Here is a 26,957-nt window from a genome sequence, read left to right on the forward strand (position 1 = left end):
TTTTCCTCCTCTGTCTCTGCTGCTAAAGCCACTTTCTACCACTCTAAATTCCAAGCATCTGCCTCTAACCCTAGGAAGCTCTTTGCCACCTTCTCCTCCCTCCTGAATCCTCCTCCCCCCCCCCCCCTCCTCCCTCTCTGCAGATGACTTCGTCAACCATTTTGAAAAGAAGGTCGACGACATCCGATCCTCGTTTGCTAAGTCAAACGACACCGCTGGTTCTGCTCACACTGCCCTACCCTGTGCTCTGACCTCTTTCTCCCCTCTCTCTCCAGATGAAATCTCGCTTCTTGTGACGGCCGGCCGCCCAACAACCTGCCCGCTTGACCCTATCCCCTCCTCTCTTCTCCAGACCATTTCCGGAGACCTTCTCCCTTACCTCACCTCGCTCATCAACTCATCCCTGACCGCTGGCTACGTCCCTTCCGTCTTCAAGAGAGCGAGAGTTGCACCCCTTCTGAAAAAACCTACACTCGATCCCTCCGATGTCAACAACTACAGACCAGTATCCCTTCTTTCTTTTCTCTCCAAAACTCTTGAACGTGCCGTCCTTGGCCAGCTCTCCCGCTATCTCTCTCAGAATGACCTTCTTGATCCAAATCAGTCAGGTTTCAAGACTAGTCATTCAACTGAGACTGCTCTTCTCTGTATCGCGGAGGCGCTCCGCACTGCTAAAGCTAACTCTCTCTCCTCTGCTCTCATCCTTCTAGACCTATCGGCTGCCTTCGATACTGTGAACCATCAGATCCTCCTCTCCACCCTCTCCGAGTTGGGCATCTCCGGCGCGGCCCACGCTTGGATTGCGTCCTACCTGACAGGTCGCTCCTACCAGGTGGCGTGGCGAGAATCTGTCTCCTCGCCACGCGCTCTCACCACTGGTGTCCCCCAGGGCTCTGTTCTAGGCCCTCTCCTATTCTCGCTATACACCAAGTCACTTGGCTCTGTCATAACCTCACATGGTCTCTCCTATCATTGCTATGCAGACGACACACAATTAATCTTCTCCTTTCCCCCTTCTGATGACCAGGTGGCGAATCGCATCTCTGCATGTCTGGCAGACATATCAGTGTGGATGACGGATCACCACCTCAAGCTGAACCTCGGCAAGACGGAGCTGCTCTTCCTCCCGGGGAAGGACTGCCCGTTCCATGATCTCGCCATCACGGTTGACAACTCCATTGTGTCCTCCTCCCAGAGCGCTAAGAACCTTGGCGTGATCCTGGACAACACCCTGTCGTTCTCAACCAACATCATGGCGGTGGCCCGTTCCTGTAGGTTCATGCTCTACAACATCCGCAGAGTACGACCCTGCCTCACACAGGAAGCGGCGCAGGTCCTAATCCAGGCACTTGTCATCTCCCGTCTGGATTACTGCAACTCGCTGTTGGCTGGGCTCCCTGCCTGTGCCATTAAACCCCTACAACTCATCCAGAACGCCGCAGCCCGTCTGGTGTTCAACCTTCCCAAGTTCTCTCACGTCACGCCGCTCCTCCGCTCTCTCCACTGGCTTCCAGTTGAAGCTCGCATCCGCTACAAGACCATGGTGCTTGCCTACGGAGCTGTGAGGGGAACGGCACCGCAGTACCTCCAGGCTCTGATCAGGCCCTACACCCAAGCAAGGGCACTGCGTTCATCCACCTCTGGCCTGCTCGCCTCCCTACCATTGAGGAAGTACAGTTCCCGCTCAGCCCAGTCAAAACTGTTCGCTGCTCTGGCCCCCAATGGTGGAACAAACTCCCTCACGACGCCAGGACAGCGGAGTCAATCACCACCTTCCGGAGACACCTGAAACCCCACCTCTTCAAGGAATACCTAGGATAGGATAAGTAATCCTTCTCACCACCCCCCCCCTTAATGATTTAGATGCACTATTGTAAAGTGGCTGTTCCACTGGATGTCAGAAGGTGAATTCACCAATTTGTAAGTCGCTCTGGATAAGAGCGTCTGCTAAATGACTTAAATGTAAATGTAAATGTAAATTTGGTTTTACTAGCGTTTAAGAGCAGTTGGAGGCCACGGAAGGAGTGTTGTATGGCATTGAAGCTCGTTTGGAGGTTAGATAGCACAGTGTCCAAGGACGGGCCGGAAGTATATAGAATGGTGTCGTCTGCGTAGAGGTGGATCAGGGAATCGCCTGCAGCAAGAGCAACATCATTGATATATACAGAGAAAAGAGTCGGCCCGAGAATTGAACCCTGTGGCACCCCCATAGAGACTGCCAGAGGACCGGACAGCATGCCCTCCGATTTGACACACTGAACTCTGTCTGCAAAGTAATTGGTGAACCAGGCAAGGCAGTCATCCGAAAAACCGAGGCTACTGAGTCTGCCGATAAGAATATGGTGATTGACAGAGTCGAAAGCCTTGGCAAGGTCGATGAAGACGGCTGCACAGTACTGTCTTTTATCGATGGCGGTTATGATATCGTTTAGTACCTTGAGTGTGGCTGAGGTGCACCCGTGACCGGCTCGGAAACCAGATTGGACAGCGGAGAAGGTACGGTGGGATTCGAGATGGTCAGTGACCTGTTTGTTGACTTGGCTTTCGAAGACCTTAGATAGGCAGGGCAGGATGGATATAGGTCTGTAACAGTTTGGGTCAGTTTGGGTCCAGGGTGTCTCCCCCTTTGAAGAGGGGGATGACTGCGGCAGCTTTCCAACATGTCAATACCTCTCATAAATACAAGTAGTGATGAAGTCAATCTCTCCTCCACTTTGAGGCAGGAGAGATTGACATGCATATTGACATGCATATTTGCTCTCTGTGTACATCCAAGGGCCAGTCGTGCTGCCCTGTTCTGAACCAATTGCAAAGTCCTTTTTTGTGGCACCTGACCACAGGAGTGAACAGTAGTCCAGGTGGGACAAAAACTAGGGCCTGTAGGACCTGCCTTGTTGATAGTGCTGTTAAGAAGGTAGAAACTAGGGACTGTAGGACCTGCCTTGTTAGTAGTGCGGTCTAGAAGGCAGAGCAGCGCCTTATCATGGACAGACTTCTCCCCATCTTAGCTACTGTTGCATCAATATGTTTTGACCATTTATTTCACTTTTATTTAACCAGGTAGGCTAGTTGAGAACAAGGTCTCATCTACAACTGCGACCTGGCCAAGATAAAGCAAAGCAGTGCGACAAAAACAGTTACACATGTACAGTCAATAACAAAATAAAAATCTATGTAGGGAGGCGGGCAATAAATAGGCCCTAGAGGTGAAAATAATTACAATTTAGCATTAATACTGGAGTGATAGATGTGCAGATATTTCCCCATTCTCATCGATGGGGCTGTAGTGGAGCAGGTCCAAACACACAAAGACAGTTGTGAAGAGGGCACGACAACGCCTATTCCCCCTCAGGAAACTAAAAAGATTTGGCATGGGTCCTGAGATGCTGCAACATCGAGAGCACAATACAACTGAACTCAATTCTGCCTTCTAAATACCAGCTGAAAGCAAATTCTGACAGAATAGACCTCACTGTATCCTTGAGACATATGTCATTAATCCCAACATGATAATACTCACTCAACTTCAAAAGCTGTTCCTCTGTAAACTGCAGAAGCAACTCTTCAAAAGGAGCACGGACAAAATCCTCAATAGACGCCATAATGCTATAACCAAAATAAACAGATTAGTAGCCCAAACTTTGAACTGCCCTAATGAGCACATCGACTACATAACAAGTACATAGCTGACGTAACAGTGCAAAAACAGATCGGTGTATCACTTGAGTTTCCCCAAATCCTATTGTTTACCCTAGTCTTCGGTGGCTATTGATGCACTAGAACCCGCTGGCACAAAGAAGGAACCAGCTTGCAGGTAACCAACCCACAGATGTGCCCCCCAAACTCTGACCGCTATCACCACACAAAAGTAATAAACGACACACAACGTGCTCCATGCAGGAACTCAACGCTATGTCTAGCCTGTTCAACCTCTCGTGTTGTCTGAGATCCCCAAAGATTGGAAAGCAGCTGCGGTCATCCCCCACTCTTGACCCAAACTGCTACAGACCTATATCTATCCTACCATGCCTTTCTAAGGTCTTCGAAAGCCAAGTCAACAAACAGATTACCGACCATTTCGAATCTCACCATACCTTCTATGCTATGCAATCTGGTTTCAGAGCTGGTCATGGGTGCACCTCAGCCACGCTCAAGGTCCTAAACGATATCTTAACCGCCATCGATAAGAAACATTACTGTGCAGCCGTGTTCATAGATCTGGCCAAGGCTTTCGACTCTGTCAATCACCACATCCTCATCGGCAGACTCGACAGCCTTGGTTTCTCAAATGATTGCCTCGCCTGGTTCACCAACTACTTCTCTGATAGAGTTCAGTGTGTCAAATCGGAGGGTCTGCTGTCCGGACATCTGGCAGTCTCTATGGGGGTGCCACAGGGTTCAATTCTTGGACCGACTCTCTTCTCTGTATACATCAATGATGTCGCTCTTGCTGCTGGTGAGTCTCTGATCCACCTCTACACAGACAACACCATTCTGTATACTTCTGGCTCTTCTTTGGACACTGTGTTAACAACCCTCCAGGCAAGCTTCAATGCCATACAACTCTCCTTCCGTGGCCTCCAATTGCTCTTAAATACAAGTAAAACTAAATGCATGCTCTTCAACCGATCGCTACCCACTCCTACCCGCCTGTCCAACATCACTACTATGGACGGCTCTGATTTAGAATACGTGGACAACTACAAATACTTAGGTGTCTGGTTAGACTGTAAACTCTCTTTCCAGACCCATATCAAATATCTCCAATCCAAAGTTAAATCTAGAATTGGCTTCCTATTTCGCAACAAAGCATCCTTCACTCATGCTGCCAAACATACCCTTGTAAAACTGACCATCCTACCAATCCTCGACTTTGGCGATGTCATTTACAAAATAGCCTCCAATACCCTACTCAACAAATTGGATGCAGTCTATCACAGTGCAATCCGTTTTGTCACCAAAGCCCCATATACTACCCACCATTGCGACCTGTACGCTCTCGTTGGCTGGCCCTCGCTTCATACTCGTCACCAAACCCACTGGCTCCATGTCATCTACAAGACCCTGCTAGGTAAAGTCCCCCTTATCTCAGCTCGCTGGTCACCATAGCATCTCCCACCTGTAGCACACGCTCCAGCAGGTATATCTCTCTAGTCACCCCCAAAACCAATTCTTTCTTTGGCCGCCTCTCCTTCCAGTTCTCTGCTGCCAATGACTGGAACGAACTACAAAAAGCACTGAAACTGGAAACACTTATCTCCCTCACTAGCTTTAAGCACCAACTGTCAGAGCAGCTCACAGATTACTGCACCTGTACATAGCCCACCTATATTTTAGCCCAAACAACTACCTCTTTCCCTACTCTATTTAATTTATTTATTTTGCTCCTTTGCACCCTATTATTTTTATTTCTACTTTGCACATTCTTCCATTGCAAATCTACCATTCCAGTGTTTTACTTGCTATATTGTATTTACTTTGCCACCATGGCCTTTTTTTGCCTTTACCTCCCTTATCTCACCTCATTTGCTCACATTGTATATAGACTTGTTTATACTGTATTATTGACTGTATGTTTGTTTTGCTCCATGTGTAACTCTGTGTCGTTGTATGTGTCGAACTGCTTTGCTTTATCTTGGCCAGGTCGCAATTGTAAATGAGAGCTGTATCACCGCCTGGTACGGCAACTGCTCCGCTCTCAACCGTAAGGCTCTCCAGAGGGTAGTGAGGTCTGCACAACGCATCACTGGGGGCAAACTACCTGCCCTCCAGGACACCTACACCACCCGATGTTACAGGAAGGCCATAAAGATCATCAAGGACATCAACCACCCGAGCCACTGCCTGTTCACCCCGCTATCATCCAGAAGGCGAGGTCAGTACAGGTGCATCAAAGCTGGGACCGAGAGACTGAAAAACAGCTTCTATCTCAAGGCCATCAGACTGTTAAACAGCCACCACTAACATTGAGTGGCTGCTGCCAACACTGACACTGACTCAACTCCAGCCACTTTAATAATGGGAATTGATGGGAAATGATGTAAATATATCACTAGCCACTTTAAACAATGCTACCTTATATAATGTTACTTACCCTACATTATGAATCTCATATGCATACGTATATACTGTACTCTATATCATCGACTGCATCCTTATGTAATACATGTAACACTAGTCACTTTAACTATGCCACTTTGTTTACATACTCATCTCATATGTATATACTGTACTCGATACCATCTACTGTATCTTGCCTATGCTGCTCTGTACCATCACTCATTCATATATCCTTATGTACATATTCTTTATCCCCTTACACTGTGTATAAGACAGTAGTTTAGGAATTGTTAGTTAGATTACTTGTTGGTTCTTACTGCATTGTCGGAACTAGAAGCACAAGCATTTCGCTACACTCGCATTAACATCTGCTAACCATGTGTATGTGACAAATAAAATTTGATTTGAACTTGTTCTCAACTTGCCTACCTGGTTAAACAAAGGTGAAATAAAAATAAAAAAATAAAAAAAACAGGAGGAAAGACCATAGCTCTGGGCAATGAGTTGTGTCTGCCTCAACTTCTCACTGTCATACATGGCAAAGACATGGCACCTTCATAATCCGATGACCCAACAGGGAACAGAACAAAGTGTCTCTAGACAATACAGGAAAAGAAACTTCGTCTTCTCTCCACTGATGCACCAAATCAAAACTTGTAATAAATAAACAAGTCATCAACCCGATACCTTAGAAGGCAATTTCTCTAAAACCAATTGAAGTGTGATTAAACACACAACTACAAAAAAGTCAACATGTAATACACAATATCGCATACAAATGGCCATACAGGCTTCTGGGACAATAGCAGAACTAAGCAATCCACTTGACCCATCAAAGAGTCGGCAATTAGCACTAACAAATTACAATATACCATGTATAGTAGGGATAATGTCAAAATAGCCAAGGCAAGAATCCCAGATGAGCCCTTGTCACAACCTGGTACTAGATGGTGACAAACAGGGGAGTCCACACAGTGGCAGTTAAGGAGGAACACAAATATTTAGGAAATAACTAAGTATAAAACTACAATGGAAAACTAACCTGTGAAGTGTGAAAGTAGGCATGTGAGGGGTGTAATGGAGATGAAGGTAAAATGGGTGTGTTAAAGGTGCACCTAATCAAAACCAATCAACCAGATAACAAAACAAAATGGTGCTTGAGGAGAGAGAGGGAGGACTGAGCACCAGTACCTTTTATCACCTAGTTGATCCCAAACCCAGGTGCAACTTGTCACCTTAACAACCCAATCAGCTCCAATCTGCAAATAAAAACACAGAGGAAGCAGGGAGAGCGTAACAAACAGACTGGACCACAGCGCTGTCCTCTATAAACAGACTGGACCATAGCTCTGTCCTCTCTGAAGATATTGTAGGACCAGGGCTCCCGAGTGGCGCTGTGGTCTAGGCGTCACTGAAGTACCTGGTTCGAATCCAGGCTGTATCACATCCGGCCGTGATTGGGAGTCAGCGTCGTCTGAGTTTGGCCATCATTGTAAATAAGAATGTGTTATTAACTGACTTGCCTCGTTAAATAAAATAAAAATTGTCCACAGTCCTGTCTTCACAACTCCTTGGTCCAGTATGAACTTTTATCTTTACGTTTGATGGAACATTATGCTTAGTTTAGTGGGGATAGATGAACCACACTTTAAAGATGCAGAACAGGACTTTGTGTTGGGCAAGTTGTACAGAAGAGATTTGTCTGGAGATGTATCTACTACTAAGGAGGCCACTGTTTCTCCAGTAACCAAGATAATTTTGCAGCTTAATTTGATCACAGGAGCAAAGATACATTCATGCTGCTGCAGTGTTAATACTGGGATGCTGGTTTGACGTGGCTTATGGAGCCCATATTCTATTAGTTAAATACACATGTATTTAGCAGTAACATGTTGATGTTAGCTCTGGATGAGGACAGGTGTGAAGACTGACTACAACAGTAACCGTTTAGGAGAAGCAGGCAGCCAGGCAGACCTGGTGAGGAAAAGGACACATCGATAGAACAGCACAGATACACTGCTAAAAAAAATAAAGGGAACAATTAAACAACACAATGTAACTCCGAGACGTCGTGGAGAACGTTCTGCTGCCTGCAACAGCCAGGCAGACCTGGTGAGGTAAAGGACACATCGATAGAACAGCACAAAGATAACAGCCAACACTTGACCACGTGATGAATGAATGGCAGGTAAATAAAGATGCATCTTTAATGAGTTAATGCAGGCATTCTCTCAGACAACAATCTTTTTCCAACATTGCAACAGAACACAGAATGACTGAGTAATTCCATGTAAAAGGATGTCACTTTCTGTCATTTACAAAATCTTCTAAATAGGCATCTGCCATACCACATAACAGCAGCTATGACACACTGTTAACGACCAACATGTGACCCACCAATACACACATCATGGCTGTACGGCCAACATGTGAACCACCAATACACACATCATGGCTGTACGACCAACATGTGAACCATCAATACACACATCATGGCTGTACGACCAACATGTGAACCATCAATACACACATCATGGCTGTACGACCAACATGTGAACCACCAATACACACATCATGGCTGTACGACCAACGTGAACCATCAATACACACATCATGGCTGTACAACCAACATGTGACCCACCAATACACACATCATGGCTGTACGACCAACATGTGAACCATCAATACACACATCATGGCTGTACGACCAACATGTGAACCATCAATACACACATCATGGCTGTACGACCAACATGTGAACCACCAATACACACATCATGGCTGTACGACCAACGTGAACCATCAATACACACATCATGGCTGTACGACCAACATGTGAACCACCAATACACACATCATGGCTGTACGACCAACATGTGAACCATCAACACACATCATGGCTGTACGGCCAACATGTGACCCACCAATACACACATCATGGCTGTACGACCAACATGTGAACCACCAATACACACATCATGGCTGTACGACCAACGTGAACCATTCATGCAGGTTCAGATCAGGAAAAGTTTACATGTCTTCCATTGATGAATTTAATCATTTGAGGTCCTGACTGCTTAGAATGTGAAGCTGGCCTGACCCCTGACCCCTATAACAAAGACAGTAATAATGGACAGTGATACTCAGCACCCTGTACACGTCCAAGACTGTTGGAGCCTAGTTTGCACTGAGACTGGAATCAATTAATTTAAATCCTTTACAGATACTTGTAGATAATTGCAGAAAAAAATACAGGACCATGCACTAGTCTTTCCCACGTTTATCTTTTGCCAAGCACAATAGATTAAGAATATACCATGAGCGTACAAAACATTAGGAACACCTTACTAATATTGAGTTGCAACCCCCTTTTGCCCTCAGAACAGCCCCAATTCTTCAGGGCATGCTCTAGAAGGCATTGAAAGAGATCCTCACTGATGCTGACTCCAATGCTTTCCACAGTTGTGTGAAGTTGGCTTGATGTCCTTTGGGTGGTGGACTATTCTTGATACACACAGGAAACTGTTGAGTGTGAAAAACCCGGCAGCGTTGCAGTTTTTGACACACTCAAACGGGTGCACCTGGCTACCATACCCCGTTCAAAGGCACTTAAATCTTTTGTCTTGCCCACTCACCCTCTGAATGGCACGCATACATAATGTCATGTCTCAAGGCTTATAAATCCTTATTTACCATGTCTCCTCCCCTTCATCTACACTGATTGAAGTGGATTTAACAAGTAACATCAATACGGGATCATAGCTTTCTCCTGGATTCACCTGGTCAGTCTATGTCATGGAAAGAGAAAGTGTTCCTAATGTTTTGTATACTCAGTGTATAAATATTTGCATGTTGGTAGTAGTATGGAAACCTAAATCTCTTGAAGTTGAATCTATAGATTGCTCTTTGCATAAGTCTCCCATCATCCAATGGGAGACTGTTTGGGGAAAGAGCCTTTCCTATTCGTCCAATACTTTTTCTAGTGTAGAGGCAGAGACTATCGTCATGTTCAAGTCTTCCATACAATAATAACAGCATCAACACAGTCTTTTAATGCCAGGAAACACCTTCTGAAGATGGTTGAACAGTCATTTACATAGAAATGGTGCCATCAATATGGGGCATACTCATCTTTTAAAAAGTGTAAAGAATTGACTGCACTGAAAGTGTTCACGATTTTTAATGTCTAGTCACAAAATGGGCTTAACATTACAAATATATAATATTTCCCATGAATCAAACGCTTAACACGTCCCTATAGAACTCCATATCAAAATTACTATGGGAACTAGTGCAATCTGGACGCAGCCTGGTCTGTGGGACGGGGCAGCCTGGTCTGTGGGACGGGGCAGCCTGGTCTGTGGGACGGGGCAGCCTGGTCTGTGGGACGGGGCAGCCTGGTCTGTGGGACGGGGCAGCCTGGTCTGTGGGACGGGGGTCTGTGGGACGGGGCAGCCTGGTCTGTGGGACTGTGGGGGGCAGCCTGGTCTGTGGGACGGGGCAGCCTGGTCTGTGGGACGGGGCAGCCTGGTCTGTGGGACGGGGCAGCCTGGTCTGTGGGACGGGGCAGCCTGGTCTGTGGGACGGGGCAGCCTGGTCTGTGGGACGGGGCAGCCTGGTCTGTGGGACGGGGCAGGTACAGAGTCAAATAGAGAGAACACAGTGGATCAGCTCCAATGGCAGATAGATTAAGGCCATTTGAAATTACAGAAAAATAGCAACAAAACTTGAGGACCAAAAGCAAACATTACTTTCTACCAGTTGGAGTCAGTCTCCCATGCTACCAGGCCTGTTCAGATAGAAACCAATAGGATGAGACGGACAGTCTATGAGGGGACTGGGGGGATCTCTTCTTCATAGTCCTGTGTCCCCATGGTGTCTCAGCTCTTTTTGGATCAGTGGGCTGCCTCAGCTCTCAGTCTGGATCAGAGGGCTGCCTCAGCTCTCAGTCTGGATCAGAGGGCTGCCTCAGCTCTCAGTCTGGATCAGTGGGCTGCCTCAGCTCTCAGTCTGGATCAGAGGGCTGCCTCAGCTCTCAGTCTGGATCAGAGGGCTGCAGTCTCAGCTCTCAGTCTGGATCAGTGGGCTGCCTCAGCTCTCAGTCTGGATCAGTGGGCTGCCTCAGCTCTCAGTCTGGATCAGAGGGCTGCCTCAGCTCTCAGTCTGGATCAGAGGGCTGCCTCAGCTCTCAGTCTGGATCAGAGGGCTGCCTCAGCTCTCAGTCTGGATCAGAGGGCTGCCTCAGCTCTCAGTCTGGATCAGTGGGCTGCCTCAGCCCTCTGTCTGGATCAGTGGGCTGCCTCAACTCTCTGTCTGGATCAGTGGGCTGCCTCAGCTCTCTGTCTGGATCAGAGGTCTGTAGCAGTCAGGACTGTTTTAGGCGTTTCCTCGGCAGGCCGAAGGGCGGGCACTGTGCCGATGCCAAGGCTCTGAAGGCCTCGGCCACTAAGTGAGGGTGGGACTGGATCATTGACTTCCAGCCTGCCGTCTCCATTATGTCCGTGGCATGACTGCAATACAACCACACAGACAGGACATTAACACAGAGACAATAAAAACCAATTTAGATGAATGGGGCTGTAATGAGAATAAATACCACCCTCCCATGCAGGTAGTCTATTAATCTCCCCCCCTTGCCTGGCTCACTCTCTCTCCTTCTCCCCCCCCCTGCCTGGCTCACTCTCTCTCCCCCTGCCTGGCTCACTCTCTCCCCCCTGCCTGGCTCACTCTCTCTCCCCCTGCCTGGCTCACTCTCTCTCCCCCCTGCCTGGCTCACTCTCCCCCCCCCCTGCCTGGCTCACTCTCTCTCTCCCCCTGCCTGGCTCACTCTCTCTCCCCCTGCCTGGCTCACTCTCACCCCCCTGCCTGGCTCACTCACTCTCTCTCCCCCTGCCTGGCTCACTCACTCTCTCTCCCCCTGCCTGGCTCACTCTCTCTCCCCCTGCCTGGCTCACTCTCTCTCCCTGCCTGCCTGGCTCACTCTCTCTCCCCCTGCCTGGCACACTCTCTCTCCCCCTCAGCCTGGCTCACTCTCTCTCCCCCTGCCTGGCTCACTCTCTCCCCCCCCTGCCTGGCTCACTCTCTCTCCCCCTGCCTGGCTCACTCTCTCCCCCCCTGCCTGGCTCACTCTCTCTCCCTGCCTGCCTGGCTCACTCTCTCTCCCCTCTGCCTGGCACACTCTCTCTCCCCTCAGCCTGGCTCACTCTCTCTCCCTGCCTGCCTGGCTCACTCTCTCTCCCCCAGCCTGGCTCACTCTCTCTCCCCTCAGCCTGGCTCACTCTCTCTCCCCCTGCCTGGCTCACTCTCTCTCCCCCTGCCTGGCTCACTCACCCCCCCTCCCCCTGCCTGGCTCACCCCCTCCCCTGCTCTCTCTCCCCCTGCCTGGCTCACTCTCTCCCCCTGCCTGGCTCACTCTCTCTCCCCGCCTGCCTGGCTCACTCTCTCCCCCCTGCCTGGCTCACTCTCTCTCCCCCAGCCTGGCTCACTCTCTCTCCCCCCTGCCTGGCTCACTCTCTCTCCCCCTGCCTGGCTCACTCTCTCTCCCCCCTGACTGGCTCACTCTCTCTCCCCCTGCCTGGCTCACCCCCTCCCCCTGCCTGGCTCACTCCTCTCCCCCTGCCTGGCTCACTCTCTCTCCCTGCCTGCCCTGCTCACTCTCTCCCCCTGCCTGGCTCACTCTCTCTCCCCCTTGCCTGGCTCACTCTCTCTCCCCCTGCCTGGCTCACTCTCTCTCCCCTCAGCCTGGCTCACTCTCTCTCCCCCCTGACTGGCTCACTCTCTCTCCCCCCTGACTGGCTCACTCTCTCTCCCCCTGACTGGCTCACTCTCTCTCCCCTCAGCCTGGCTCACTCTCTCTCTCCCCCTGACCTCCCCCCTGACTGGCTCACTCTCTCTCCCCTCAGCCTGGCTCACTCTCTCTCTCCCCCTGACTGGCTCACTCTCTCTCCCCCTTGCCTGGCTCACTCTCTCTCCCCCCTGCCTGGCTCACTCTCTCTCCCCGCCTGCCTGGCTCACTCTCTCTCCCCCTGCCTGGCTCACTCTCTCCCCCCTGCCTGGCTCACTCTCTCTCCCCTCAGCCTGGCTCACTCTCTCTCTCCCCCTGCCTGGCTCACTCTCTCTCCCCCCAGCCTGGCTCACTCTCTCTCCCCGCCTGCCTGGCTCACTCTCTCTCCCCCTGCCTGGCTCACTCTCTCTCCCCCCTGCCTGGCTCACTCTCTCTCCCCTCAGCCTGGCTCACTCTCTCCCCCCTCTGACTGGCTCACTCTCTCTCCCCCTGCCTGGCTCACCCCCATCCCCCCTGCCTGGCTCACTCTCTCTCCCCCTGCCTGGCTCACTCCCCCATCCCCCTGCCTGGCTCACTCTCTCTCCCCCTGCCTGGCTCACTCTCTCTCCCCCTGCCTGGCTCACTCCCCCCCTCCCTGCCTGGCTCACTCCCCCCCCTCCCTGCCTGGCTCTGAGGCCATAACAATGAATTATCTTTGGAAGAGATAAGAGTTTGTTATTAAGCTGGTGTCATATATGCATGTATATCAGCTAGTCACATACTCCCCATTATTATTATTATGATGATGAGGTGTTGTGTCCATACCTGCTATTCCAGTGTTTCCCATCTTTACAGCCCAGCTGTCGGAGGACGCTGCACCTACAGGAGATAACAGAGCAGCGCTGAGAGAAGGTAAACACGGCTGGCAGGAGGGATTCATCACTGGGTCTTTCTACAGATACTTGCCTGTTGATAAAATCTATGGCTTGTGCTTTGAGCTGCTCGGCACTGTGTAAGTCCGCCAGGATCAGGGTATCAGCCACGTTCTCCACAGAGAGGCTGGTGCACAGAGCCTCTTCACACATCACCTTTAAACGCTCCAAGGCATACTGGTGGAGAGAGGAGAGGGTTAGGGGTGGTTAGGAGTCGGTCTGAATAGAAGAATAACACAGTCTAACAGTTTACTGGGAGAGAAGAGAATTGACTCTGTACCAGTACCCCCTGTATATAGCACCGCTATTGTTATTTAACTGCTGTTCTGAAATTATTTGTTATTCTTATCTCTTATCTTTTTTTTAATATAGGTATTTTCTTAAAACTGCATTGTTGTAAGTCGGCAATTCACTGTAAGGTCTACCTACACCTGTTGTATCAGGCGCATGTGACAAATACAATTTGATTTGATTGTAGGGTTACAGTCATCTTGGACCTGGTCCTGGACTCTATCCACGCATTTCAAGGCTGCGTTGAAACAATGACTGGTAAATGATCCAGGAACAGCTCAGTTAATCCCTACCATTGTGACAATGAGTCGTCATAATGCGGCATTAAAAGTACATTATCCTATAGGGGCGTTGGCAGACACAATGTAAGTAACTTAACTTAGCACTGAGGTGGTGTGTCCCAGTAGGGAGACCACTGAGGTGGTGTGTCCCAGTAGGGAGACCACTGAGGTGGTGTGTCCCAGTAGGGAGACCACTGAGGTGGTGTCCTAGTAGGAAGACCACTGAGGTGGTGTCCTAGTAGGAAGACCACTGAGGTGGTGTGTCCCAGTAGGGAGACCACTGAGGTGGTGTGTCCCAGTAGGGAGACCACTGAGGTGGTGTGTCCCAGTAGGGAGACCACTGAGGTGGTGTGTCCCAGTAGGGAGACCACTGAGGTGGTGTGTCCCAGTAGGGAGACCACTGAGGTGGTGTGTCCCAGTAGGGAGACCACTGAGGTGGTGTGTCCCAGTAGGGAGACCACTGAGGTGGTGTCCGAGTAGGAAGACCACTTTATGCAGCTCACCCTGCACTATCAGCTCCAATATGAATAACATGACTTCTGATAAGCTTCCCAGTAAAGCATTTAAAAACAATCAAGCAATGAGGAAAAGTGCTAAAAATAGCCCATATTAAGAAACAAGGTCCATAAAGTGGAAAACTTGCTTGTAACAGATGACATTCATATTCTGACTATCTCTGACACTAATTTAGATAATACCTTTGATGATACAGTGGTAGCAAGACATGGTTATAACATTTTCCGAAAATAAAGAAATGCCAACGGAGACGGTGTTGCTGTTTATATTCAGAACCACATTCCTGTAAAGATTAGAGAGGATCTAATGTTACCTAAAGCCGTCACCTAAAGCCCATTCTGGTGGGAAGCTGCTATAGACAGTCAGTATCTGGATAATGTTAAATACTGTTGAAGTAATATGGCCACAGGTTCGTCACCTAAAGCCCATTCTGGTGGGAAGCTGCTATAGACCACCAAGTGACAACAGTCAGTATCTGGATAATGTTAAATACTGTTGAAGTAATATGGCCACAGGTTCGTCACCTAAAGCCCATTCTGGTGGGAAGCTGCTATTGACAAATCCAAATCAAATTTTATTTGTCACATACACATGGTTAGCAGATGTTAATGCGAGTGTAGCGAAATGCTTGTGCTTCTAGTTCCGACAATGCAGTAATAACCAACAAGTAATCTAACTAACAATTCCTAAACTACTGTCTTATACACAGTGTAAGGGGATAAAGAATATGTACATAAGGATATATGAATGAGTGATGGTACAGAGCAGCATAGGCAAGATACAGTAGATGGTATCGAGTACAGTATATACATATGAGATGAGTATGTAAACAAAGTGGCATAGTTAAAGTGGCTAGTGATACATGTATTACATAAGGATGCAGTCGATGATATAGAGTACAGTATATACGTATGCATATGAGATTCATAATGTAGGGTAAGTAACATTATATAAGGTAGCATTGTTTAAAGTGGCTAGTGATATATTTACATCATTTCCCATCAATTCCCATTATTAAAGTGGCTGGAGTTGAGTCAGTGTCAGTGTGTTGGCAGCAGCCACTCAATGTTAGTGGTGGCTGTTTAACAGTCTGATGGCCTTGAGATAGAAGCTGTTTTTCAGTCTCTCGGTCCCAGCTTTGATGCACCTGTACTGACCTCGCCTTCTGGATGATAGCGGGGTGAACAGGCAGTGGCTCGGGTGGTTGATGTCCTTGATGATCTTTATGGCCTTCCTGTAACATCGGGTGGTGTAGGTGTCCTGGAGGGCAGGTAGTTTGCCCCCGGTGATGCGTTGTGCAGACCTCACTACCCTCTGGAGAGCCTTACGGTTGAGGGCGGAGCAGTTGCCGTACCAGGCGGTGATACAGCCCGCCAGGATGCTCTCGATTGTGCATCTGTAGAAGTTTGTGAGTGCTTTTGGTGACAAGCCGAATTTCTTCAGCCTCCTGAGGTTGAAGAGGCGCTGCTGCGCCTTCTTCACGATGCTGTCTGTGTGAGTGGACCAATTCAGTTTGTCTGTGATGTGTATGCCAAGGAACTTAAAACTTGCTACTCTCACCACTACTGTTTCATCGATGTGGATAGGGGGGTGTTCCCTCTGCTGTTTCCTGAAGTCCACAATCATCTCCTTAGTTTTGTTGACGTTGAGTGTGAGGTTATTTTCCTGACACCACACTCCGAGGGCCCTCACCTCCTCCCTGTAGGCCGTCTCGTCGTTGTTGGTAATCAAGCCTACCACTGTTGTGTCATCCGCAAACTTGATGATTGAGTTGGAGGCGTGCGTGGCCACGCAGTCGTGGGTGAACAGGGAGTACAGGAGAGGGCTCAGAACGCACCCTTGTGGGGCCCCAGTGTTCAGGATCAGCGGGGAGGAGATGTTGTTACCTACCCTCACCACCTGGGGGCGGCCCGTCAGGAAGTCCAGTACCCAGTTGCACAGGACGGGGTCGAGACCCAGGGTCTCGAGCTTGATGACGAGCTTGGAGGGTACTATGGTGTTGAATGCCGAGCTGTAGTCGATGAACAGCATTCTCACATAGGTATTCCTCTTGTCCAGATGGGTTAGGGCAGTGTGCAGTGTGGTTGAGATTGCATCGTCTGTGGACCTATTTGAGCGGTAAGCAAATTGGAGTGGGTCTAGGGTGTCAGGTAGGGTGGAGGTGATATGGTCCTTGACTAGTCTCTCAAAGCACTTCATGATGACGGAAGTGAGTGCTACGGGGCGGTAGTCGTTTAGCTCAGTTACCTTAGCTTTCTTGGGAACAGGAACAATGGTGGCCCTCTTGAAGCAAGAGGGAACAGCAGACTGGTATAGGGATTGATTGAATATGTCCGTAAACACACCAGCCAGCTGGTCTGCGCATGCTCTGAGGGCGCGGCTGGGGATGCCGTCTGGGCCTGCAGCCTTGCGAGGGTTAACACGTTTAAATGTTTTACTCACCTCGGCTGCAGTGAAGGAGGGACCGCATTTTTCTGTTGTAGGCAGTGTCAGTGGCACTATATTGTCCTCAAAGCGGGCAAAAAAGTGATTTAGTCTGCCTGGGAGCAAGACATCCTGGTCCGTGACTGGGCTGGATTTCTTCCTGTAGTCCGTGATTGACTGTAGACCCTGCCACATGCCTCTTGTGTCTGAGCCGTTGAATTGGGATTCTACTTTGTCTCTGTACTGACGCTTAGCTTGTTTGATAGCCTTACGGAGGGAATAGCTGCATTGTTTGTATTCAGTCATGTTACCAGACACCTTGCCCTGATTGAAAGCAGTGGTTCGCGCTTTCAGTTTCACGTGAATGCTGCCATCAATCCAAGGTTTCTGGTTAGGGAATGTTTTAATCGTTGCTATGGGAACGACATCTTCAACGCAAGTTCTAATGAACTCGCACACCGAATCAGCGTATTCGTCAATGTTGTTATTTGACGCAATACGAAACATGTCCCAGTCCACGTGGTGGAAGCAGTCTTGGAGTGTGGAGTCAGCTTGGTCGGACCAGCGTTGGACAGACCTCAGCGTGGGAGCTTCTTTTTTAAAACTTTTGTCTGTAGGCAGGTATCAGCAAAATGGAGTCGTGGTCAGCTTTTCCGAAAGGGGGCGGGGCAGGGCCTTATATGCGTCGCGGAAGTTAGAGTAACAGTGATCCAAGGTTTTTCCGCCCTGGTTGCGCAATCGATATGCTGATAAAATTTAGGAGTCTTGTTTTCAGATTAGCCTTGTTAAAATCCCCGACAACAATGAGTGCAGCCTCCGGATAAATGGTTTCCAGTTTGCAAAGAGTTAAATAAAGTTCGTTCAGAGCCATCGATGTGTCTGCTTGGGGGGATATATATGGCTGTGATTATAATCGAAGAGAATTCTCTTGGTAGATAATGCGGTCTATATTTGATTGTGAGGAATTCTAAATCAGGTGAACAGAAGGATTTGAGTTCCTGTATGTTTCTTTCATCGCACCATGCCTCGTTAGCCATAAGGCATACACCCCCACCCCTCTTTTTACCAGAAAGGTGTTTGTTTCTGTCGGCGCGATGCGTGGAGAAACCCGTTGGCTGCACCGCTTCGGATAGCGTCTCTCCAGTGAGCCATGTTTCCGTGAAGCACAGAACGTTACAGTCTCTGATGTCCCTCTGGAATGCTACCCTTGCTCGGATTTCATCAACCTTGTTGTCAAGAGACTGGACATTGGCAAGAAGAATGCTAGGAAGTGGGGCACGATGTGCCCGTCTCCGTAGTCTGACCAGAATACCGCCACGTTTCCCTCTTTTTCGGAGTTGTTTTTTTGGGTCGCTGCATGCGATCCATTCCGTTGTCCTGTTTGTAAGGCAGAACACAGGATCCGCGTCGCGAAAAACATATTCTTGGTCGTACTGATTGTGAGTTGATGCTGATCTTATATACAGTAGTTCTTCTCGACTGTATGTAATGAAACCTAAGATGACCTGGGGTACTAATGTAAGAATTAACACGTAAAAAAACAAAAAACTGCATAGTTTCCTAGGAACGCGAAGCGAGGCGGCCATCTCTGTCGGCGCCCGAAGTCAAGTGACAACAGTCAGTATCTGGATAATGTTAAATACTGTTGAAGTAATATGGCCACAGGTTCATCTGCCTCACCTAAAGCCCATTCTGGTGGGAAGCTGCTATAGACCACCAAGTGACAACAGTCAGTATCTGGATAATGTTAAATACTGTTGAAGTAATATGGCCACAGGTTCGTCACCTAAAGCCCATTCTGGTGGGAAGCTGCTATAGACCACCAAGTGACAACAGTCAGTATCTGGATAATGTTAAATACTGTTGAAGTAATATGGCCACAGGTATCAGTCACCTAAAGCCCATTCTGGTGGGAAGCTGCTATAGACCACCAAGTGACAACAGTCAGTATCTGGATAATGTTAAATACTGTTGAAGTAATATGGCCACAGGTTCAGTGATCACCTAAAGCCCATTCTGGTGGGAAGCTGCTATAGACCACCAAGTGACAACAGTCAGTATCTGGATAATGTTAAATACTGTTGAAGTAATATGGCCACAGGTTGGTCACCTAAAGCCCATTCTGGTGGGAAGCTGCTATAGACCACCAAGTGACAACAGTCAGTATCTGGATAATGTTAAATACTGTTGAAGTAATATGGCCACAGGTTCGAAAATGACCTAAAGCCCATTCTGGTGGGAAGCTGCTATAGACCACCAAGTGACAACAGTCAGTATCTGGATAATGTTAAATACTGTTGAAGTAATATGGCCACAGGTTCGTCACCTAAAGCCCATTATGGTGGGAAGCTGCTATAGACCACCAAGTGACAACAGTCAGTATCTGGATAATGTTAAATACTGTTGAAGTAATATGGCCACAGGTTGGGGCACCTAAAGCCCATTCTGGTGGGAAGCTGCTATAGACCACCAAGTGACAACAGTCAGTATCTGGATAATGTTAAATACTGTTGAAGTAATATGGCCACAGGTTCGTCACCTAAAGCCCATTCTGGTGGGAAGCTGCTATAGACCACCAAGTGACAACAGTCAGTATCTGGATAATGTTAAATACTGTTGAAGTAATATGGCCACAGGTTCGTCACCTAAAGCCCATTCTGGTGGGAAGCTGCTATAGACCACCAAGTGACAACAGTCAGTATCTGGATAATGTTAAATACTGTTGAAGTAATATGGCCACGGGTTCATCTGCCTCACCTAAAGCCCATTCTGGTGGGAAGCTGCTATAGAACACCAAGTGACAACAGTCAGTATCTGGATAATATGTGTGAAATGGTTGATAATGTATGTGATATCAACCTGGAGGTATATTTTCTGAGTGATTTAAATACTGACTGGCTTTCATCAAGCTGCCCACTCAAGAGAAAGCTTCAAACTGTAATTAGTGCCTGCAACATGGATCAGGTTATCAGTCAACCTACCAGGGTAGATACAGCACAGGAATTAAACCATGTATTGATCACATCTTTACTAATGCTGCTGTAAAGCAGTATCCAGATCCATCGGGTGCAGTGATCACTATATAGTAGCCATGTCTAGGGAAACCAAAGTCCCAAAGGCTGGGCCTAATATAGTGTATAAGAGGTCATACAATACGTTTTGTAGTGATTCATATGTTGGTGATGTAAAGAATATTTGTTGGTCTGTGGTGTGTAACGAGGAGCAACCAGACGCTGCACTTGACACATTTAAGAAACAACTTATTCCAGTTACTAATTACCCATTAAGAAAATGACTGTAAAAATGGTTAAATCCCTGTGGGTTGATGAGGAATTGAAACATTGTATGGTCGAGAGGGATGAGGCAAAAGGAATTGCAAATAAGTCTGGCAGCCCAACTGATTGGCAAACGTACTGCAAATTAAGAAATCATGTGACTAAACTGAATGAAAATAAACTATACTATGAAACAAAGATAAATTATATAAAGAATGATAGTAAAAAGCTTTGGGGCACCTTAAACAACATTTTGGGAACAAAAGCAGACTCCATTATTCATTGAAACAGATGGCTCATTCATCACAAAGCCCACTGATATTGCAAACTACTTTAATGACTTTTTCCTTGGCAAGATAAGCAAACTTAGGGATGACATGCCAGCAACAAACGCTGACACTACACATCCAAGTATATCTGACCAAATTACTTTTGAATTCCGTAAAGTGAGTGTGGAAGAGGTGAAAAAAAATTGTCTATCAACAATGACAAGCCACATCAGTCTGACAACTTGGATGGAAAATTACTGAGGATAATAACAGATGATATTGCCACTCCTATTTGCCACATCTTCAATTTAAGCCTACTAGAGAGTGTGCCCTCAGGCCTGGAGGGAAGATAAAGTCATTACGCTACCTAAGAATAGTAAAACCCCCTTTACTGGCTCAAATAGCCGACCAATCAGCCTGTTACCAACCCTTAGTAAACTTCTGGAAAAAATTGTGTTTGACCAGATACAATGTTATTTCACAGTATACTAATTGACAACAGAATTTCAGCACGCTTATAGAGAAGGACAATCAATAAGAACAGCACTTACACAAATGACTGATGATTGGCTGAGAAAAATTGATCATAAAAGGATTGTGGGGACTGTCTTGTTAGACTTCGAATCAAATTGTATTTGTCAAATGCGCCAAATACAACAGGTGTCGACCTAACAGTGAAATGCTTACTTACAAGCCCATAACCAACAATGCAGTTTTAAGAAAATACCTAAAAAAGTAAGAGTTAAGAATAACAAATAATTAAAGAGCAGCAGTAAATAACAAGAGCGAGGCCATATACAGGGGGTACCGGTACAGAGCTAACGTGCGGGGCACCGGTGTCGAGGTAATTGAGGTAATATGTAGATAGAGTTATTAAAGTGACTATGCATAGATAATAACAGAGTAGCAGCAGAGTAGAAGACAGGGGGGAGGGAGGGGGGGCAATGCAAATAGTGGTATTGAACATGTTGTGGATATGTGGTGGTATTGAACATGTTGTGGATATGTGGTGGTATTGAACATGTTGTGGATATGTGGTGGTATTGAACATGTTGTGTTGTGGATATGTGGTGGTAATGAACATGTTGTGGATATGTGGTGGTATTGAACATGTTGTGGATATGTGGAGGTATTGAAAATGTTGTGGATATGTTGTGGTATTGAACATGTTGTGGATATGTGGTGGTATTGATTATGTTATGGATATGTGGTGGTATTGAACATGTTGTGTTGTGGATATGTGGTGGTATTGAACATGTTGTGATGTGGATATGTGGTGGTATTGAACATGTTGTGGATATGTGGTGGTATTGAACATGTTGTGGATATGTGGAGGTACTGAACATGTTGTGGATATGTTGTGGTATTGAACATGTTGTGGATATGTGGTGGTATTGAACATGTTGTGTTGTGGGTATGTGGTGGTATTGAACATGTTGTGATGTGGATATGTGGGGGTATTGAACATGTTGTGTTGTGGATATGTGGTGGTATTGAACATGTTGTGATGTGGATATGTGGGGGTATTGAACATGTTGTGTTTAGGATATGTGGTGGTATTGAACATGTTGTGGACATGTGGTGGTATTGAACATGTTGTGATGTGGATATGTGGGGGTATTGAACATGTTGTGGACATGTGGTGGTATTGAACATGTTGTGGATATGTGGAGGTATTGGACATGTTGTGTTGTGAATATTTGGTGGTATTGAACATGTTGTGATGTGGATATGTGGTGGTATTGAACATGTTGTGGATATGTGGGGGTATTGAACACGTTGTGGATATGTGGAGGTATTGAACATGTTGTGTTGTGGATATGTGGTGGTATTGAACATGTTGTGATGTGGATATGTGGAGGTATTGGACATGTTGTGTTGTGAATATTTGGTGGTATTGAACATGTTGTGATGTGGATATGTGGTGGTATTGAACATGTTGTGGATATGTGGGGGTATTGAACATGTTGTGGATATGTGGAGGTATTGAACATGTGGTATTGAACATGTTGTGGATATGTGGAGGTATTGAACATGTTGTGTTGTGGATATGTGGTGGTATTGAACATGTTGTGATGTGGATATGTGGTGGTATTGAACATGTTGTGGATATGTGGGGGTGTAGGGATTGTATATGATGTACTGTTTTATCTTTAGCTCATTTAGAACAAACAGTTCACTGTTTTGTCTGTGGTTTTATAGCTAATGGGGTTCCCTAATAAACCCCAGGAAGAGAAGCTAATAGGGATCCCTAATAAACCCCAGGAAGAGAAGCTAATAGGGATCCCTAATAAACCCCAGGAAGAGTAGCTAATAGGGATCCCTAATAAACCCCAGGAAGAGTAGCTAATAGGGATCCCTAATAAACCCCAGGAAGAGTAGCTTATGGGGTTCCCTAATAAACCCCAGGAAGAGAAGCTAATGGGGATCCCTAATAAACCCCAGGAAGAGTAGCTAATGGGGATCCCTAATAAACCCCAGGAAGAGTAGCTAATGGGGATCCCTAAAAAATACAAATACACCATCTCCCCATAACAGTAGTAGTGAGAGAGAAGATAATTGTAGGGTTACATGATCTCCCCATAGCAGTACAGGGTAGTGGGAAAGAAGCACGGCACAGAACGTAGAGTTACAGTGTCCTCACGTAATTCAAGCTCTGACACAGCATTTGAAACAGGCAGATAATTTCTTATGACTATGACTTACTTTGTCAGCAGCTGCCAGCAGGTTGTCGGCCATCTTCTCCAGGTTGGGAGCTTTCCCTGTGTAGATGAATCCCATCATCTCCTTAAACACGTCTGGCTCCACATCACTGATGTCCACACGGTTCTGAGACAGGACAATAGTGTGTTTGAAATCCCTGTGTCCACTATGTGGAGTAAAGCGGTAGTATCTTTAATCTCTGGAACGGTCATTCCGGGTCAAATAAAAGAGGTAAATATAACAAGACCCACCTTTTTACTCTCCTCCATCTCATGTTCAAACATGGCGTTAAAGACGGGGGATCTTGCTGTTAATCAAAGACAACAACAGCAGTAAGATTCGAGGCAAAAACCCCATAACATATTAACACATTTTCATGTTGCAGCTACTGGCAATATTCAATTAGGGTCAGGGGATTAAAACCCAGGTACTGCTGGAGGAAAGGTATTACCCGCTAGCATGGATTTGTGAGCCTTAAACTCCTGACCTCTCACATAACGGGAACTAGTAGTTTAGTTGTAATGGTGTAGTAGTAGTGGTGGTGGTGTAGTAGTAGTGGTGGTGGTGTAGTAGTAGTGGTGGTGTAGTAGTAGTGGTGGTGTAGTAGTAGTGGTGGTGTAGTAGTAGCGGTGGTGTAGTAGTAGCGGTGGTGTCGTAGTAGAGGTGGTGGTGTAGTAGTAGTGGTGGTGTAGTAGTAGTGGTGGTGTAGTCGTAGTGGTGGTGTAGTCGTAGTAGTAGTAGTAGTGGTGTAGTAGTAGTAGTGGTGTAGTAGTAGTAGTGGTGTAGTAGTAGTGGTGTAGTAGTAGTGGTGGTGTAGTAGTGGTGGTGGTGTAGTAGTAGTGGTGGTGTCTTAGTAGTGGTGGTGTCTTAGTAGTGGTGGTGTCTTAGTAGTGGTGGTGGTGTAGTAGTAGTGGTGTAGTAGTAGTGGTGGTGTAGTAGTAGTGGTGGTGTCGTAATAGTGGTGGTGGTGTAGTAGTGGTGGTGTAGTAGTAGTAGTGGTGTCGTAATATTGGTGGTGTTGTAATAGTGGTGTAGTAGTAGTGGTGTAGTAGTAGTAGTGGTGTAGTAGTGGTGGTGGTGTAGTAGTAGTGGTGGTGTCGTAGTAGTGGTGTAGTGGTAGTAGTGGTGTAGTAGTAGGGGTGGTGTAGTAGTAGTGGTGGTGTCGTAATAGTGGTGGTGTCGTAATAGTGGTGGTGTAGTAGTGGTGTAGTGGTAGTAGTGGTGTAGTAGTAGTGGTGGTGTAGTAGTAGTGGTGGTGTCGTAGTAGTGGTGTAGTGGTAGTAGTGGTGTAGTAGTAGTGGTGGTGTAGTAGTAGTGGTGGTGTAGTAGTAGTAGTAGTAGTGGTGTAGTAGTAGTAGTGTAGTAGTAGTAGTGGTGTAGTAGTAGTGGTGTAGTAGTAGTGGTGGTGTAGTGTAGTGTAGTAGTGGTGGTGGTGTAGTAGTGTGTAGTAGTGGTGTAGTAGTAGTGGTGTAGTAGTAGTGGTGGTGTAGTAGTGGTGGTGGTGTAGTAGTGGTGGTGGTGTAGTAGTAGTGGTGGTGTAGTAGTAGTGGTGGTGTCTTAGTAGTGGTGGTGGTGTAGTAGTGGTGGTGTAGTAGTAGTGGTGGTGTCGTAATAGTGGTGGTGGTGTAGTAGTAGTGGTGGTGTCGTAATATTGGTGGTGTTGTAATAGTGGTGTAGTAGTAGTGGTGTAGTAGTAGTAGTGGTGTAGTAGTGGTGGTGGTGTAGTAGTAGTGGTGGTGTCGTAGTAGTGGTGTAGTGGTAGTAGTGGTGTAGTAGTAGGGGTGGTGTAGTAGTAGTGGTGGTGTCGTAATAGTGGTGGTGTCGTAATAGTGGTGGTGTAGTAGTAGAGGTGGTGTCGTAGTAGTGGTGGTGTCGTAGTAGTGGTGTAGTGGTAGTATTGGTGTATTAGTAGGGGTGGTGTAGTAGTAGTAATGGTGTCGTAATAGTGGTGTAGTAGTAGTGGTGGTGTAGTAGTAGTGGTGGTGTAGTAGTAGTAATGGTGTCGTAATAGTAGTGGTGGTGTAGTAGTAATGGTGGTGGTGTCATAATAGTGGTGGTGTAGTAGTAGTGGTGGTGTCGTAGTAGTGGTGTAGTGGTAGTAGTGGTGTAGTAGTAGGGGTGGTGTAGTAATAGTGGTGGTGTAGTGGTGGTGTCGTACTAATGGTGGTGTTGTAGTAGTGGTGTAGTAGTTGTAATGGTGTCGTAATAGTAGTGGTGGTGTAGTAGTAGTGGTGGTGTAGTGGTGGTGTAGTAGTAGTAATGGTGTCGTAATAGTGGTGTAGTAGTGGTGTAGTAGTAGTAGTGGTGGTGTGGTAATAGTGGTGATATAGTAGTAGTGGTGGTGTCGTAGTAGTAGTAGTAGTGGTGTAGTAGTAGTAGTGGTGTAGTAGTAGTAGTAGTGGTGTAGTAGTAGTGGTGGTGTAGTAGTAGTGGTGGTGTAGTAGTAGCGGTGGTGTAGTAGTAGTAATGGTGTCGTAATAGTGGTGGGGTAATAGCAGTGGTGTAGTAGTAATGGTAGTAACAATGTTGGTGTCGTAATAGCGGTGATGTCGTAGCAGTAGTGATGTAGTAGTAGTGGTGGTGTCGTAATAGTGGCGGTGTAGTAGTAGTGGTGTAGTCCTGTAGTAGTAATTGTTTAATAGTGTAGTTTGGGGCGGCAGGTAGCCAGCCTAGTGGTTATAGGTTGCAAGATCGAATCCCCGAGCTGACAAGGTAAACATCTGTCATTCTGCCCCTGAACAAGGCAGTTAACCCACTGTTCCTAGTCCTGTAGTAGTGGAGCAGTTGTAGTAGTGTAGTATTAGGGTAGTAGTAGGAGGTGTATATTGGTATTGGTACTAGTGTAGTTGTAGGGTATTCGTAGGAGATGTGTATTGGTAGTAATGTAGTAGTAATGGTGTAGTAGCGTAGTAGTATTGGCGCAGTAGCATAGTAGTAGTGAAGTGGTAATGGAGTAGCAGTGTAGAAGTTGTAAATTAGTGGTGTAGAAGTAATGCATTAGTGGTGTAGTAGCAGCAGTAGTAGTGGTGGTATTGAAGTAGTATTTGTAGAAGTGGTGCATTAGTGATGCATTAGTGGTGCATTAGTAGTAGTATTGTAGTAGTACTAGCAGTAGAAGTAGTGTATTAGTGGTGTAGTAGAAGTGGTAGTGTAGCAAAAGTTAGGTAGCGGTGTATTAGTAGCAGTGTATTAGTTGTGTAGTAGTAGTAGTGTAGCAGTAGTTTAGTAGTGGTGTAGTAGTAGTAGTAATGTTGAAGTAGTAGTATTGTAGTAGTGGTGGTGTAGTAGTAGTAGTATTGGTGTAGTAGTTGTAGTAGTGTATACGTGATGTAGTAGTAGTAGTAGTAGTGGTGTAGTAGTATTATTGTAGTAGTAGTGTAGCAGTAGTTAAGTAGTGGTTTAGTAGAAATAGTGTTGTAGTAGTAGAAGTAGTAGTAGTAGAA

General features: G+C 46.8%; 1 protein-coding gene across 4 annotated transcripts in view; it reads right to left on the reverse strand.

The window, feature by feature from the left end:
• Nucleotides 1-10,502: 10,502 nt before the first annotated feature.
• Nucleotides 10,503-26,957, reverse strand: part of LOC135547742 (speckle-type POZ protein-like A) — an 83,349-nt gene continuing 66,894 nt past the window's right edge. For all 4 annotated transcript variants that reach the window (XM_064976998.1, XM_064977000.1, XM_064976999.1 and 1 more), the window contains 5 exons: nt 23,766-23,821; nt 23,518-23,640; nt 13,790-13,932; nt 13,649-13,702; nt 10,503-11,570 (listed from right to left, as the gene is read on the reverse strand). In XM_064976998.1, the coding sequence (XP_064833070.1) occupies nt 11,426-11,570; nt 13,649-13,702; nt 13,790-13,932; nt 23,518-23,640; nt 23,766-23,821 (521 nt within the window). In that variant the 3' untranslated portion in view covers nt 10,503-11,425. The remainder of the gene's footprint in view (nt 11,571-13,648; nt 13,703-13,789; nt 13,933-23,517; nt 23,641-23,765; nt 23,822-26,957) is intronic.

Source organism: Oncorhynchus masou, chromosome 10, assembly GCF_036934945.1.
Source record: "Oncorhynchus masou masou isolate Uvic2021 chromosome 10, UVic_Omas_1.1, whole genome shotgun sequence".
In the NCBI taxonomy this organism is placed as follows: Eukaryota; Metazoa; Chordata; class Actinopteri; order Salmoniformes; family Salmonidae; genus Oncorhynchus; species Oncorhynchus masou.